Here is a 14,968-nt window from a genome sequence, read left to right on the forward strand (position 1 = left end):
GCGAGGTCACAGCCCAGGAAGCAAGAGCCTGCGTTTCTCATAAACAACCCAGTTCCACTCGCCAGCCCCACCCATGCCCCTTCGGGCCGCTCACCCCGTCTCCTCACTCACCTACCGTTTTGCCGCCATCCCTCTCTGTTTCAGAGCCACAGGCCTGGTGCCACAGACACAGGGTGCTGGGGGGACAGCCGTCTGTGGAGCTCTGGGCCTGGCCAGCAGGCCTGCCCTGCAGGCCCTCAGCCACAGGCTGTGGGTGCCACTCACCAGCACCCAGGGGGTCAGACACTAGAAGGACTTCTCTGAATCTCCAGCAGCCCCTCAGGTGTCTGCCCTCAGGGTGTGGGGTCTTTGGAGGTGGGGGGGACCCATGCCTGGGGCTGGAATGCCCTCCTTGGCCTGGGAGGGGACCAGCCAGAGCCCACTCTCCCTGTGAGTCCCCAGCTCCCTGGGGTTTTCGTGCACTGGAGGGACCTCCAGCTGGAAGCCTTCCGTCCCCTGGCGCCAGGTGAGGACACAGCTCTTAGGCTCCCGGAGGTGCCTTGGTTTGAATCATAAACAAATGCCTTCATCACCCTCTGAGAGATCAACACCAAACCCAATACACACAGAGGCCTCTCCAGGGCCCCAGCCTCAGGGGACCGGGAAACACACACACAGAATCCCCAGCAGAACACCCAGGCCTGTCCGTGACTCCTCTCTGCTGAGACCACTTCTCTCTTGAGTAGACCCTCTCCCTGCTGTCCCACTGCCAGACCTCCCTACCCCTGACATAAGTGACCGGAGCCCACGGTGGGGTCCCCTGGCCCGAGTCTGTCCCCGTCCAGCCCAGCCAAAGATGGGTGTGTGTCCTACTAAAAAATGGCTGGGGCTCCTCACCACCGACAGAAGGAAATGCAAGCTTGCCACTTCCTTCCTCTCCCCCTGAGCCCCACGCACCGTCCCCCGGCCCAGTGTGGTCACCCTGGGCCCAGTGACCCCTGCTCCCCCTTGGCTTAGGCTCGGCTCCTTCCTGGACCTGCCCCAGCTGCACCTCCTGCACCGCCAGTCAGCGCCTCCCTCCACCGGGAGGACCTTGTGTCCAGCCTCCATAGTGTGACTCTGCTCGGGGCAGGGGCAAGGAGACACCACTTGGCCGCACATGTCTGTGCCTGGCCTCGACCGTGAACCTGGAAGGCCACAGCCGCCTCCCTTGCAGTGCCAGGGACAACGCCCGTCACTGTTGGTGACTGGGGTAAACGCTCTGGTCCTTCCCCGGAGGTCTGACACCCCATCTCCCCCCAGGTTGTCAGTCATCCCTGGTGCCGGCAGGGTGGGCCCTGGGAAGGCGCACACACGGGGACCTGAGCTCCAGCTTGGTGTCTCGCGGGAGGGAGGTCAGCCTCACCAGCATCTCCCAGAACCCCCGCTGCGCCCCACCTGGAGACAGGGCGCGGCTCCCCTCACCCACCCTCGCCTCCCCTGACTCCCTCCCTCCTCTGAGCCCCCAACCCCTGACTTAGGACCGCTGCCCTGGACCTCGCTGAGTGCCATCTGAGCTGTGCTGAGCTTCTCTCTGTGTCTGGCCTGAGAGGCAGGTTTTGCCAAATGGAGGGAGGTGGGGAAGAGCTTGGATTTGAGCCCCAGGCCCTGCTCCTTTTGTCTGGGGAATGCCACCTCTGGGTCCTCGGCCGGAACTCCCCCACGCGGCTTCCCAAGGACCCGATCAGGTCGGAAAAGCAGCTCTGTATGGTCAGACCTTCGCCCAGTGTCCTGAGACGCTCACACCGGCTGGTGAGCTCTGGTGGCTGGAGTCAGGGCCCCAGGGGCGGGCTCCCCACACACCCACAGGCCCAGGGAGGCAGAACTTCTTCCGGGAATGCAGGTGGGTGGGCACGAGGCCCTACCGCCCAGAGGAAACCCTCCTGCGGGTCTCCCTCCTCCCCTCTGAAACCAGAGTACGCCGCTGCCCAGAGCCTGGGGGGCAGGGAGGGGGCGGAGCACAGAAGGGCTCCAGGGCACCCACACCTCGGGCTGACCTCAGGCTGCTCCCAGCGGGGGGCCAGGCGGGTCTCCAGGCACTGAAGACTTTTCCTCCAGGGACCCAGGAACGGAGGTCCTGTGTCTTGTCCCTCTCCCTTCCCTTCCCCTGTGCAACCCCAAGTCGCAGGCCACCATCCTGCACCAGGGAAGCAGCCCCTCCCCCACACTCTCCTCCCCTCCTCCACCTTCCTGCCCACCCATCCCCTGGGCCTGGGTTGCAGGAAGGGAGGTGCTGGGCACCCGCCTGCAAAGCCGCTGCCGCCACCTGCGCGCGCTGCGTCGTCGGTGCGCACAGGCTCTGGCCCGGCCATGCCGCCCAACCAGCCCTGGAGCCCCAGCCCGGGGGGGACGGTGCCCTGGGACTACTCGGGGTCGGGGTCCGGCGCCCTGGAGGAGGAGCTGGAGCTGTGCGCGTCCTGGGAGCTGCCCTACGCCCGCGCCTTCGTCCCCACGCTCTACCTGGCAGCCTTCGCCGTCGGCCTGCTGGGCAATGGCCTGGTGCTGCGGCTGCTGGCCCGGCGGCGCGCCCCGCGGCGTCTGGCGGACACCTTCGTGCTGCACCTGGCGGCCGCCGACCTGGGTCTGGTGCTGACGCTCCCTCTGTGGGCCGCGGCGGCGGCGTGGGGCGACCGCTGGCCCTTCGGCCTCGCGCTGTGCAAGCTGAGCGGCTTCACGCTGGCCGCCTCGCGCTGCGCAGGCGCGCTGCTGCTGGCGGGCCTGGCCGCTGACCGCTACCTGGCGGTGGCCCGGCGGCTCGGAGCGCGCCCGCTGCGCTCCCCGCGGTGCGTGCGCGCCCTGTGCCGGGGCGCCTGGGCCGCGGCGCTGCTGGTGGGCCTGCCCGCCCTGGTTTCCCGAGACCTGCAGCCGTTGCCCGAAGGCCCGGGCAGTCAGTGCGGGGAGCGGCCCTCCGACGCCTTCCAGGCCCTTGGGCTGCTGCTGCTGCTGCTCACCTGCGCGCTGCCCCTGGGCGCCACCCTCTTCTGCTACTGCCGCCTGGCACGCCGTCTTCGCCGGCCGCGGCGCCTGGGCCGCATCCCCACCGCCCCGCTACGCATCATCTGCGCGGTCGAGGGCGCCTTCGTGGGCTCCTGGCTGCCCTTCAGCGTCCTGCGCATCGTCCTCCACCTGGCGCGCCTCGGGGCGGTGCCTCTGCCGTGCCGCCTGGTGCAGGCGCTGCGCTGGGGCCTCACCATCGCCACTTGCTTGGCCTTCGGCCACAGCTGCGCCAACCCCCTCATCTACCTGCTGCTGGACCGCTCGTTCCGAGTCCGGGCCTGGCGCCTGGCCCACGGGATCAGCTCGGCGTCCTCCCCCTCCGGGGACCCCAGCGCCGAGGTCCAGAGCCCGGCCGAAAGCTGGGGACGAGCGCAAACGGAGAGCCCAGCCGCCGCAGGCCCATAGCAGCCCCAGCCTGACGGAGGCCCAGGGCGGCGGCTGGATCCCCCAAACGCTTCTTCCCTGTTGGCAGCACGCAGCTGGGCCGGCACCTGGGACTCCTCCATCGTCGCCTTTCCCAGACCTCAGGGCTTCTTGAGCTCCCCCAGCCAGGCGGCAGGGTCAGCGGTCTCAGCCCAGTGGCCGCCTGGGCCGACTCCCTCTAGGCTGTGCTGGGATGCCCACGGGCCCCCCAGGTACAGGAGAGGGGAGTGGGCTTCTTCACTGCCATCAGCAGCACGGGCCACAATATCCAAACTCCAAAGCTGCCGTCTCCAACCATGGTGCCTTCGAGAGCCACCGAGTCCTGAGAAACACCTTCTCCAAGTCCGACCGCGGGCTTCTCTTGCTCCAAAACGCTCAGCAGACTGTGGGAATGGACAGCCCTCCTGCACGTCGCCTTCACAGCCTTTGCAGTGTGCGATAGGCACATCAGTTCAGATTTTCAGTTTCAAGGTTCACCAAAGCCCTGGGAACCAGCCCCCGCGCGAGCTGCCCGGTGTATTCACCCAGCGATTTCCCAGAGGGCTGCCCTGGGTGGACAACTTCTCCCTGATCCTCAGAGCCGTGGCGCTCACCTGGCAGTTCCCCAGGCCCTTCCCTGAAAGAGGGGAACCGGGACTCCCTCCGCAGGCAGTGGGACCCTCTGTCATGCAGCCGGCAACACCAGAACGTTCTGTGCAAGTTCTCCTTTCTCAATAAATGCAGCTGCTGCCCCGAGCACGACCGGGTGTCCTTCCTCACACGAGCGTGGGTGTGAGACGAGTGTGAGGCGGGAACTGAGCCTGGGCCAGACAGAACCCAGCTCGGTAGCTGGGGCCAACCTCGGGGTGGTCGGGGTTTGGGGGGGGCGTTGGCGGCAGCCCCACGGGCAAGGCCGTCCCGCGGGAAAGCCACCAACGGGTTCTTCTCGCGAGTTTACAGAGCGTGTCCTGTCCCGTAGGCCATGGAGAGAAGGACAAAGGTGGAAGGGCCGCTGGCAGCCAGGGGCCACCTCAAAGAGGACACGTGTCCTTGTGGTTTTCAGCTGCCCATGGGGCCTTTCTGCCGTCTTTTCTGAGGCCACTCAGCCCAAGAGTTCAGGACAGTGCTCGTGTTGTGGCTCCGTGGCCTGCCTCTGAGGGTTCTGGGGGCCGGAAATTCAGTATTTGTACTGATATGTGTGTGTCTCTGTGTGTGTGTGTATGTATATATATATAATATACTATTTAAATAGTATATATAATGCACACTGCCAGGTGCACATACAATGTGTATCTGGAATATTTACTTATCTGTGCACACCGAGCCACTTGGGGACGCAGTCGGAGCCCCCTTGCCCGTCTTCCGCCTCCAACCCTGGACGTTAAAACCGGCGGAGTGACCTCTGGACAGCCCATGGCAGCACCACCCAGAGAGCTGTGTGCCGGGGTCTCAGGGGAGCAGCTACCGTGGCTGCCAGGCTGAAAAGGAAAACGTTGTTTAGAACCAGCGTCACCAAGTTTCTCCGGTGGTCACCGTCCCCTTCCCTTCTCATAAATACCCCCCCTCCCGCCGCCCCCCGCCTTTGTCTCCTAATTCCAGTGCTCTCTGGGTTTCTGCCCGATCAGATCAGCGCATTCAGAACAGCTTTTTTCTTTTTTTTTTATCTCAAGTAAATTCTTGTTGCTTTTCACTTAGGCCTTTTATTTTGCTTTAAGCAGATTTGCCATAAAGGAATTCAGTCAGTTAGAGGAAGGAGCTCAGGAATTCTGCCCCCAGGCCCATGGCAGGACAAACTCCACTTTCCTGTCCTGTCGGAGAGCCCAGCCCCCCTGGGCCCTCTCTGCTGTCCTGGTGGCTCTCTGAAGCAAGAGGTGATTATTTCCCCCCGGGGGGGGGGGGGGGTGGATCTCAGCTTCCAGAACAGGCCCTCACTAGGTTGTGCGGGTTGAGTTACTCAGTCCCCTGCAGCTTCTACCCACTTCCTACTTGTCCCCCTGAAGCCAGACCAGGACTTTCTCTGTGCCCAGGGGGGCTTTCATGGCCCCACCCCCCACCCCACCCCCAGCCATTACTGAAACTCGGAGTTTCCCTCCAACGTGGACAGAAAGTTCCCTCCCTTCATTGGGTGGGTCCCTGAGCAAGCCGCCCCGTCCTGGTCCTGGGGAGGTGAGCCCCGCTCAGCGAGGAGCAGGCTGAGTGAGCAGCCCCACACCAGGGGCTGGCAGAGGGCAAAGGGCAGAGTCTCCAGAAAGGAGTCGGTCGGTCTGCAGCCAGAGCCTGAGGACTAGTCTTACCCGGTCCCCACTCCCCCACCCTCCCAAGTGCTGGACTTCAGGTTCTTGAAGGATTCTGTACCTCAGCACATCCTTATTACAGAAGGTTCCGAAAATTTTATGGTATTGCTTCGAGAGAGACTGAAAAACATTGATGATAATATTTTTTTAAGATTTTATTTACTTATCTTTAGAGGGAAAGGGAAGGGGAGGGGGAGAGAAATATCAATGTGTGGTTGCCTCTCGTGTGTCCGCTGCCGGGAACTGGCCTGCAACCCAGGCATGTGCCCTGACTGGGAATCGAACCGCGGTACTCTGTGATGATAAATTTTAAAAGGTCACCAAATCCTGTTCGGCACCCACACACTTCAGGAACGTAAAGTAACGGTTACTTTGGTTTGGGAGTGCCGCGGAGCACTCGGAAGTGGCCGAAACGTGCCTCCTGCCCGTCCCCAGGGGCCCCGGGCACTGACCGGCTGCTTCACTGCCTGGTTTAGTGTCCGTCTCCGGGCAGAACCTGAGGTCCCCGAGCACAGGGGCGTTGTCTTATCCCACCCTGTGTCCCCGCACACGGCAGCAGCTGGGGAAGGGACGATGGGGAAGGCCGTGTCGCTGTGGGAAATGCTACGCCACAAGGTGACGGGGACTGGATGCCGCGTTCTGTGTGTGTTTTCTAAAAGGGCACAGGACACGGGCAAGAGCGAGAGCAGAACCCTTTTCCACTCCCGCTTCTTCATCCTTGGTGTGTTCTACAAGCCTTGTACTCCTCAAGGCAGTTCAGGAAGAGCCTCGCGGTCCCAGGCCCCGGCATCTCTGTCGTCGCCAGAAGAGAGGAGCCGCCGGGCGGGGCTGAGCTGGGTGCTGAGAGGTCAGCCCCCGGGCACCCGGGCACGGGTATTTCTGACTCGGTGCTTGTGACTAATTCTGGGCTTTCTTGTTGCCCCCCTGACCCCGAGGCTCCCTCTCAGGGCACACTGTGGGAACCCAGTCCCAGGGTTATGAGTGATCTGGGGAACTCAGTGGCTGGCAGGGTTGGCAGGGCTGCACCGGTGATATGACTCAGCCCCGTCACTCTGGGGGACAGTGGGGGCTCTGGACTGCTCCTAGCCTCGGCCAAGTGGCCTGCAGGAGGCCCTGAACACCCCGTGCCCCCACCGGGCCCCCAGACTCGGTGATGAGGAGGCCCCCCCCAGCAGGAGCCCACGGAACACCCGAGAGAGGAAAGGAAGCAAAGGTGTGAATCCGCCTCCCTCCTCACTCTGCTCAGAGCCAGACAGTGTTTACTCAGCGTGTGCTCACGCCTGCTGACAGCCAGCTGGGACTGAGTCGTGGGCAGGACGGTGCCTGGGTGCCTCGGGAAGAAGCCCGTTTTGTCCACTGGAGGACACTGAGGACCAGACACCCGGAGGCACCTGCCCGGGGTCAGGAGCGGTCCCCCTGCGCAGCTCTGCAGGCAGCGTCCCCCACGTTTGCAGAAAGCACACCCACGGGGCTGACCCATTCTCGTGCCCCCGGGGAAGCAGGCCTGAGAGCCCCGCTGCATGGAAGTGGGTCGGCCGGCGTCCCCCGCCCAGCAGAGCAGGAAGTGTCTGGGAAGAGGTTGTGGTCCGCCCCCGGGGGACGGGCCAGACAGCGGCTGCTCGATCTCACTCAGCCGCTCTGGAAATGACTGTCCCACGAGGTGCCTGCTCCCAGTCTCCCCCCTCGTGCGACACTCTGCTCGCCCCAGACAGCCTCAAAAAAGCCGCTGCACCTCGGGCTGTGCCCGCCCACACAGAGCTCCCCCAGTTCTTTTCATCTTCTTAACCGAGTCTCACACTTTGTATGCCCTTTGTGGCACCAGATTTTCTCAGGGCTTAGTGGCTAAAATTATTATTCCCATAAAGAGAGGAGAGGTTTACTATTAAGAGTAAAATAACCAGGGCCCTCCAACAATTCCCTTTATTTTTTCTCTGGCACATTTGCTTTCCAACCTTTCTCTGCCATGTTCCCATTCTACGTCACTGGGACCATGAGATAGGCTGTTTGTTTGTTTGTTTGTTTGTTTTAAATTGCAGAGCATCTTCCAAGCATTTTTCTACAGGTGTGTTCAGCATCCCTTCGCAGGTTTCTCTCAGGAGGAACCGTAAGTGCCCAGCCCTCTGAGATCAGACCTTCCATTTGCTCAGGAGCCGCTTCCCACCAGGCCCTCGATGGGTTTTGAACATCGGTCCCAAACCTAGTGCGTCTCAGTAATATTTATGATGATTTTAGAGCCCAGAGCCCTGGCTGGGAAACGCAGCGGGACTCGGGAGCTGCTCACTGTCATTGTGACCTGGTGGGTCACTCTCCTGTTTCCACTTCAAATCCCACCTGTGAAAGGGGACCGAGGCCCCCTCCACACGGAGTGGGTGTGGAATGTTCTCGGGGAGCGCATGGGACTCCCTGGCCCGGACTGAGCCCCGGATGTTTGCTGGAGTCACCAGGAGTTGAGGACAGAATGAACATGATTTGTGACTGGGACTGAATTCTACCTGGGCTTGGACGTCTCTTCTCAACGCAGGTTTGCTTGGCATGTGCTGAAGACCCATGAGTCTGGGAGCCCCCTGGGCAACATGGGAGACTTGGCCCCCCCAAGGCCAGCCATCACCGGCGGAGTCGCCACCCGCACAGAACAGGGCAGCGTGGGCTTCCTGGCATCAAAGGAAATACAAGCCGTGCGGACCTTTGATTTTCAGCAACATAAAAGTTTGCCTTTCCTGTTTCTATGTTCTTCAGACTCAAAGTCATTGAGAGATCTGTGCAACGCATCAGCTGCTTGTTGGCTTACACAGAACTGGTCGGTCCCAGTGCCGCATCAGGGAAAGCCTGTGAGTACACCCACCCAGCACGCGGTCTCCCTGGGCAGAGAAAGCCCAGAGTGGTCCCCCAAATGAACGGGAGTGAGGGCCTCAGTCACCCAGCTGAACGAGGGGTCCCCTCCCCTGGTCCGCCAGCCCAGCGATTCTGCAGTCCCAAGAGCGGGGGCCCAGCCTGCTCCCCTTTGCCTCCCTCCCTGCTTTTCACCCACATTGAAGTGGTTTATAAACTGCACCCGTCCAAAGGTGAGAGACATGTACCCGCCCATTACAGAGAAAGCGATCCAAGCAAGAGAGACCACGTACACAAAACCAACTCCGCCTCACCACCCAGGGCCGTTGACGGGCCATCGGCAGGAGACCACAGGAGACCAAGCACGCACAGCTCACTCCCTACCAGCTTCCCCACGCTGGGGCCCGGGAAAAGGCCGAGTCTCTGTGCCCCTGGGCCCAGATCCCTCCACATGCCCAGATCCCCGCGCTCAGCCGCCCAGGGCTCCCCAGGGTGAACAGGGGACTCACTTTAAAATATAACTAATCAACATGGCTGCCTTTGAGGGGGCTTCTTCTATCACAATCTGAGTTTGGAAGACAGATGGACAAGAACTTTACTGCTTTTTAGGAGAAAAAAAAGTTAAACAGAAACAAAATCACTTTTGGCAACAATTGCCCCGGAGAGGTGGTCCGGCACCAGACTGGGGCAAGATGCTCCCGTGTCATCCCCTGGGTCCTTTCCCAGGGACACTGGGAAACGCAATCTCATGGCCAGGATCACTGTCACCCCCTGGGTCCACTGATGGACTTCACATGACATTAGAGGGATCACGGTTCTGCTCTTCAGGGTGGGGGCCAGCGATCGCCCAGCTCCTGGGGGGTGTCCTCTTCAAAATGGAAAACCAGGAAGCATTCAAACCCCTGCCACTGACTTACAGGTTCCAGGACCTATAGGGGGTGAAGAATGAGTTAAATACTGGGTGGGGGGCAAAGAACCCCCTGGAATTATCATCTGGAGGGTGGGCCCTTGTGGTCCAGGCTTCCCCCACCAGGTGAGTAAGTGTTCTAGGAACCCATAGGATCAGTGCACCAGCTGGCGTTGTTGTGAGAGGCTGCATTTGGCTGCAGTGAAATTCAAGACTCTCAGCTCGTTTGCCCACATCACGACGGGTGATTTACGAGAGCACCTGCCCACACCACACTGAGTGTTCAGCTGTTTTTGACCAAAAATGGCATGACCCCCAGGCCCCACCCTCCCTATTCACCCCATCTCACCCTGAGCGCGTTTTTTTCTCATTTCCCCAGGTGAAAAAAAGTCCTCAAAGGGAAACGACATTTTGCCAACGTGGGAGAAGTGAAACAAAAAAAACAGCAGCAGCACTACAGGCGTCAAACTCGGAGAGTTCCAACGCTGTTCTGAGCGGTGGGAAAACCTCCTGATGGGTGGTGTGTGGCTCTACACGGAGAGAGCTTCGAGGGCGGCTGAGTTTCAGCACGTAAGAATAAAGACACGGTTTTCACAGAAATAAATGCCAGGCTTATTTGGGTCCCCCCCTCATAATGGGTGGCGGTGAGCAGGTACGACCCAGAAGGTGGGAAGGACCCTTCATGAGACCCCTGACCTGATATTAACAAGTCACTCATGTGACAGAATTGGGGGAGGGGAGGGGATTAAAGAGCCTGATGCAAAAGAAAAAAAAGAGCAAGCCAAATGTGACAATCCTCGCTCATCTCGGACACAAGCGGCACCCCCGGGGACCTGTGAACGGGAGACATGCAGAGCTGTTGGGACCACGGTCCCTCGGTTCTGTGAGCAGCATGTGTGACTTTTTTCAGTAGTGCCTTCCAAAACACTTAGCGGTGATAGGTCCCCAAGGCATTGAATTTTCTTTACACCATTTCACTTAAAACATAAATTAGGGAAATAATAATTACTAACTCTAGCTGGTGGAGACATAGGAGCTCACTGTACCAGCCTGCTTTTGCTTACATTGGAAACTGTCCAGAATAAAAGTTTCAAGCAGTTTAATTACAGAAATTACACACAGATAAGGTTTATATTTGCGTGGCACAAAGTACACACAGAAAAGATAAAGCCGAAGTCCCCTTTGTCTCCCAGTCCGTCGCTGGAAGGATCAGCTGTTACCATTTGGGTGTATTTCACTGGCTTTTAATTTCTTACCCTTTCCTGGCAGAATCTGGGCTCTTGACCGTGGCGAACGAGAGAGAAATTGCCCATCTTCCAGCATCCGAGAGGGCCGTGGGGCAGTCAGTTTCCGGAACAAACCGAGTGTGGCTTCCCCTCCCCCTGACTGTGGCCCAGGTGGCTCTGCCCATCAGGATGGCCCCACACTTGCTTCCAGGTGCCACTTACGGCCCCCCTCCCCTCCCGCCCCGCTCTGGGCTGTTGCCACACCCAACCACTTCAGTGCCCGTGTGGGGCAAGTGAATGGGAATTGAGCTACACCCTCCCGCCCGCAGCGTGGGCACCGCAGGCTGGGGGCCGTGTGAGAGGGCAGGGTGAGGTCACACATGGCCAGTGTACCAGCCCTCAGCCCCTCTCAACATCCTCTGACCTCGGTTGAAACCACCCTCCCGTGAGAACAGCCAGCCTCTCGGCCTTTCTCAGCCCTCTCGGTGCTCAGGGCAGCAGAGGGCTTCCTGGTGACAGATGCCCAGACCACAGCCCGGCCGGGCTGGCCCACAGGGGCTGGTGACCCTGTGAAGCCTGACACTGCTGAACCACAGGAAGAGACACTGGGTCCCTGCAGAGCAGCTCTGGACCACGGAGATGAGGTTAGCACGTACTCATTTTAGCATTTCTTCTTCCTGAGTGTCAGGAAGAAGGAAATCGTTTTCTTTGAAGACTAGGAATGTGGAAAACACTTTTTACAATGATCGCTACCTGTGGGTGGAAAAGCACGTTGTCTGCAAAAGTTTGTCACCGTCACCACAGTCCTGTCTGGGTGCAGTCACCCCACTGCACAGAGGGAGAAACCAAGGCACCTGTCTGATGGGAAAATTCTCCCCTAAATGTGGCACCTGAGCTGCCGAGGGCCCACCTGCCAGGGAGGGGAGGAGAGAGGAGTCCCCCCCTCCTCCCCCCCCCGGGGAGCAGGTGAGATTTTAGAGCTATCTCCATGCCCGCCCTTGAGAAGGGCGGTCCCGCCCTGGGCAGGGGCAGCCCCCCTAATCCCAGGCACCAGGCACGACAGCCTCTCCTGTAGGGCCCAGGCTCCCGCCTTCCCGAGGTTCAAGGGCCGGAGGGCCAGGGGTCTGCACCCAGGGGTCTGGCGACTCCCGGCTCACACAGCCCCACCAGGGGGCCCACAGGGTGGGAACCAGATTGTGCCACCTGAGGCCACGCAGACAGGGGCCTTCTTGTGGGGCCGGGCTGGGTGGGGAGGGAGGTGGCCTCAGGACCCTGGTGTCCTGTGGGCGGGGTCACTGGTCTCCACCTTATTTGAAAATCCCTTAAAAGCACTGCTGGTATTTAGCTTATATCTCAGTAGTTGTATTATTTTTAACACAACTCATTATCTTGAACTCCCACATTGTCTGTGGGTCTCCAGAAACCAAAGTGGGGTTGGCCAAGAGTCCAGGCTCTCCAGGGAGGCCCCCAGAGGGGTGGAAGGTGGGCCAGGGTTGGGGTCACAGTGAGGAAGGGCCAGGCTTTGCCCTCCTCGGAGAGGTCCACATCCTCCCCCAGCTGGGCCCGGGAGGCAGAGAGGACTCTGGGCTGGCCCTGCGCCGGGCCCTCCGTGGCTTCACCCTGGGTTTCTACCAGGGCACACGGAGGCCCACCCGTGGTCCACACCCCAGGGCGATCTGCTGCCAATTGCTGCCTCCTGGTGGTGGTGCTGGGGAGAGCCGCCCCCACTGGGGCTTGGAAGTTGGGCAAAGGCGTGGGTGCTGTGGCAGGGTCCCGAGGGACTGGAACCCCATGGGAGCCCTGGCGACCCACTGGGATGGAGGAGTTGGAGAGGCAGGGGGAATGAAAGAGGAGACAGAAGGCGCAGCTCGAGCTCTGGGACAGGCCCAGAGAAGGGAGTTCCTTTCTGGCTCCTGCCCCTCGGGCTCTGAGCCCCAGGCATGTGTCTGCCCTGTTTGCCAAGCTGCTCTCTACACTCAGGTACTGGGCCACAGTTTTGGGGTGTCTCTTCCCTTGAGCAACTGTTGAGTGAAGCCCCCGGCTTGACCCTCTAAGTCGGTGGCACGCACTCGGCACAGCCACTGACCTGCCTGTGTCCAGCCCAGAGGGTCCTGGTCAACAGAGGCCTTGGGGCCAGGCAGTGCCCTTCTTTACCTGCCCGGCTGGGAACTGCAGGATGAGGTCAGGAGAGGAAGCGGGGCCTCGGCTCCAGCTCACTCTGGGGTTTCCAAACAGCTTCTCACCGAGGGCATCCCCAGGGCAGTGTCTGGGCCTCCGGAGACTCCACCTTCCTCATCCAGCCCATGAAGCAAGGGGATGGGAAGTGGGGGGAGAGAGGGCTGGGCCTGCTCCCTGCTGAGCCCAGGGCTGAGGGTGTGAGTCGTCAGGACCAGCCCCGGGGAGCAGGCTGGGGCGGCCTCCACTGTGTGCGTGTGGGGAGGGGGTGGCACATCAGCCACTCCCGGCCACCACGCCGCCACTGCTGCTCTCAGAAGCCCAGCTAGGACGACCCTGCCAGGACCCCTTCCTGCTCCTCACCTCAAGGACTCAGAAAGTGTTCCCCAAGGGGCCTCCGCCACTCCCAGGAAACCTGGCACTGGGCCCCGCCCGAGGGTCCTGCAGTGAGCACCCCTTCGAGGGAACCCCCCCAGCCAGATGCCTGGGAACCCCAGCTGCTCCTCTGCCTCCGCAGCCAGCCGCTCACGGAAGGGAGGCCGGCCTGCTCCAAAATAGCTCTTGACTCACCTGTACTTCTCGGCCCCGATGTCACTGCATGAGTCAGGCCCCGTCAGCCCTGCCTGGAGGACTGTCTAGCCAGGGTCTCCCTGTCTCCAAAATCCCCCCGTGTGCACATCACGGTGAGTCGGCCCCGGTCACCTCTGGGGTACAGTCAGCCTTCCGTGGACCGATGGCTCCTTGGTGTGTCACTGTGGCTGGGCCCATGGTGCCCCAGAGAGTTGGCCACCCATTATTCTAGATGTTTCTGTGAAGGCATCTATACATTCAGACGGGATTAACATTTCAAAGAACAGTAAACGCTCTGGCTGGTGTGGCTCAGTGGACTGAACACCAGCCTTTAGACCAAAAGGTCACTGGTTTGATTCCCAGTCAGGGCGCCTGCCTGGGTTGCTGGCCAGGTCCCCAGTAGGGGGCTCTCGAGAGGCAGCCACACATTGATGTTTCTCTCCTCTTTCTCCCCCCCTTTCCCTCTCTCTAAAAATAAGCAAGTAAAACCTTAAAAATAAATAAATGAACAGCAGACGCCGGGAAAAGCAGGTTACCTTTCCTAACAAGGGTGGGTCAGTCAAAGGCCTTAACAGCAAAGAGGCTGAGCCCCCTCTGAGGAAGAGGGCATCCTGCGTGCTGACCGCCTTTGGACCCCACTGACTTCCCTGGGTCTGCAGTCCTTGGGCTCACCCTGCAGATCCTGAAACGGTCAGCCTTCCATTTCAGAATAAAAACCTTAGATCCTCAGCTTGCCCCTGGGCTATGCAGCCAGCTTGTCGCCTGTAGTGCGTCCGTGCACGTTTGAGAAAGCCACCGGATGGGGGCAGGTGGCTGGGACCCCGGGCTTGGTGGCTGGGGCAGGGGTGAGCCTTCCTCTTGGCGCATGACCAGACAACGCCCCCAACCCACTTCATCCCCGCACGCCCCTCCCGGGCCCCTGCTTCCCAGGGGGCCTGTGGGGCCCTCGGCCTCCTCACCTTCCTTCATGCCCCCCCCCCAACACACACACCCGAGATCCCTGCGGCTCCTACACCTGCGGTCCCCAGTCTTGAGCGTTTGTCCGGACAGTGCTACCCCCCTCCCTGCTCAAACCTCCCAAATCCGCCTGGCTCTGCCTCCGGCCGGGCTCGCCACCCCCCTCTCCGCGACCCGCCCCCCACAGCGCGCCCCGGGTGCTGGCTCTGCCTTCGTATTTCGATCAGTGTCTGGGGCGGGGGTGGGGGGTGCACTGGGGAATGAACCTGAATTAGTTTCTTGAGCAAATGAGAACGGGGGAGCGAAGGAACGAGTGATGGGCGGACGGGGCACGTGGCTCGCAGTGCGCAGCGGCGGGAGGAGGGTTTGACTGGGCGGAGGAGGGGACGCATTGCCAGCTCGCCAGGCGCGCGGGAGCAGGGAGGGCGCGGCGCCCTCGCCGCCTCCGTGCCCTCTCCCTCCCCGGGGTCTCGGAAATGGAGCTGCCCGGTCAGGCCTGGCCAGGGCGCTTGGACGAGGGCGGCGCTCGGGCGCAGAGGAGCCTCCTCCCGCCCCGGCCGCGGGAACCGGCCGCGCCGGGGGGGTCCCGCAGG

At 61.1% G+C, this 14,968-nt stretch overlaps 1 protein-coding gene across 1 annotated transcript; it reads left to right on the plus strand.

The window, feature by feature from the left end:
* The first annotated feature begins 2,328 nt into the window (after positions 1–2,328).
* On the plus strand, positions 2,329–3,806 carry GPR25 (G protein-coupled receptor 25). Its single transcript, XM_037160869.2, has one exon. It carries the CDS (start codon positions 2,329–2,331, stop codon positions 3,418–3,420), a length of 1,092 nt encoding a protein of 363 aa, XP_037016764.2. The 3' UTR covers positions 3,421–3,806.
* The last annotated feature ends 11,162 nt before the right edge of the window (positions 3,807–14,968 follow it).

The sequence above is a fragment of the Artibeus jamaicensis genome, unplaced genomic scaffold, assembly GCF_021234435.1.
Source record: "Artibeus jamaicensis isolate MK-2021 breed Jamaican fruit bat unplaced genomic scaffold, CSHL_Jam_final scaffold_754, whole genome shotgun sequence".
NCBI classification, from domain to species: domain Eukaryota; kingdom Metazoa; phylum Chordata; class Mammalia; order Chiroptera; family Phyllostomidae; genus Artibeus; species Artibeus jamaicensis.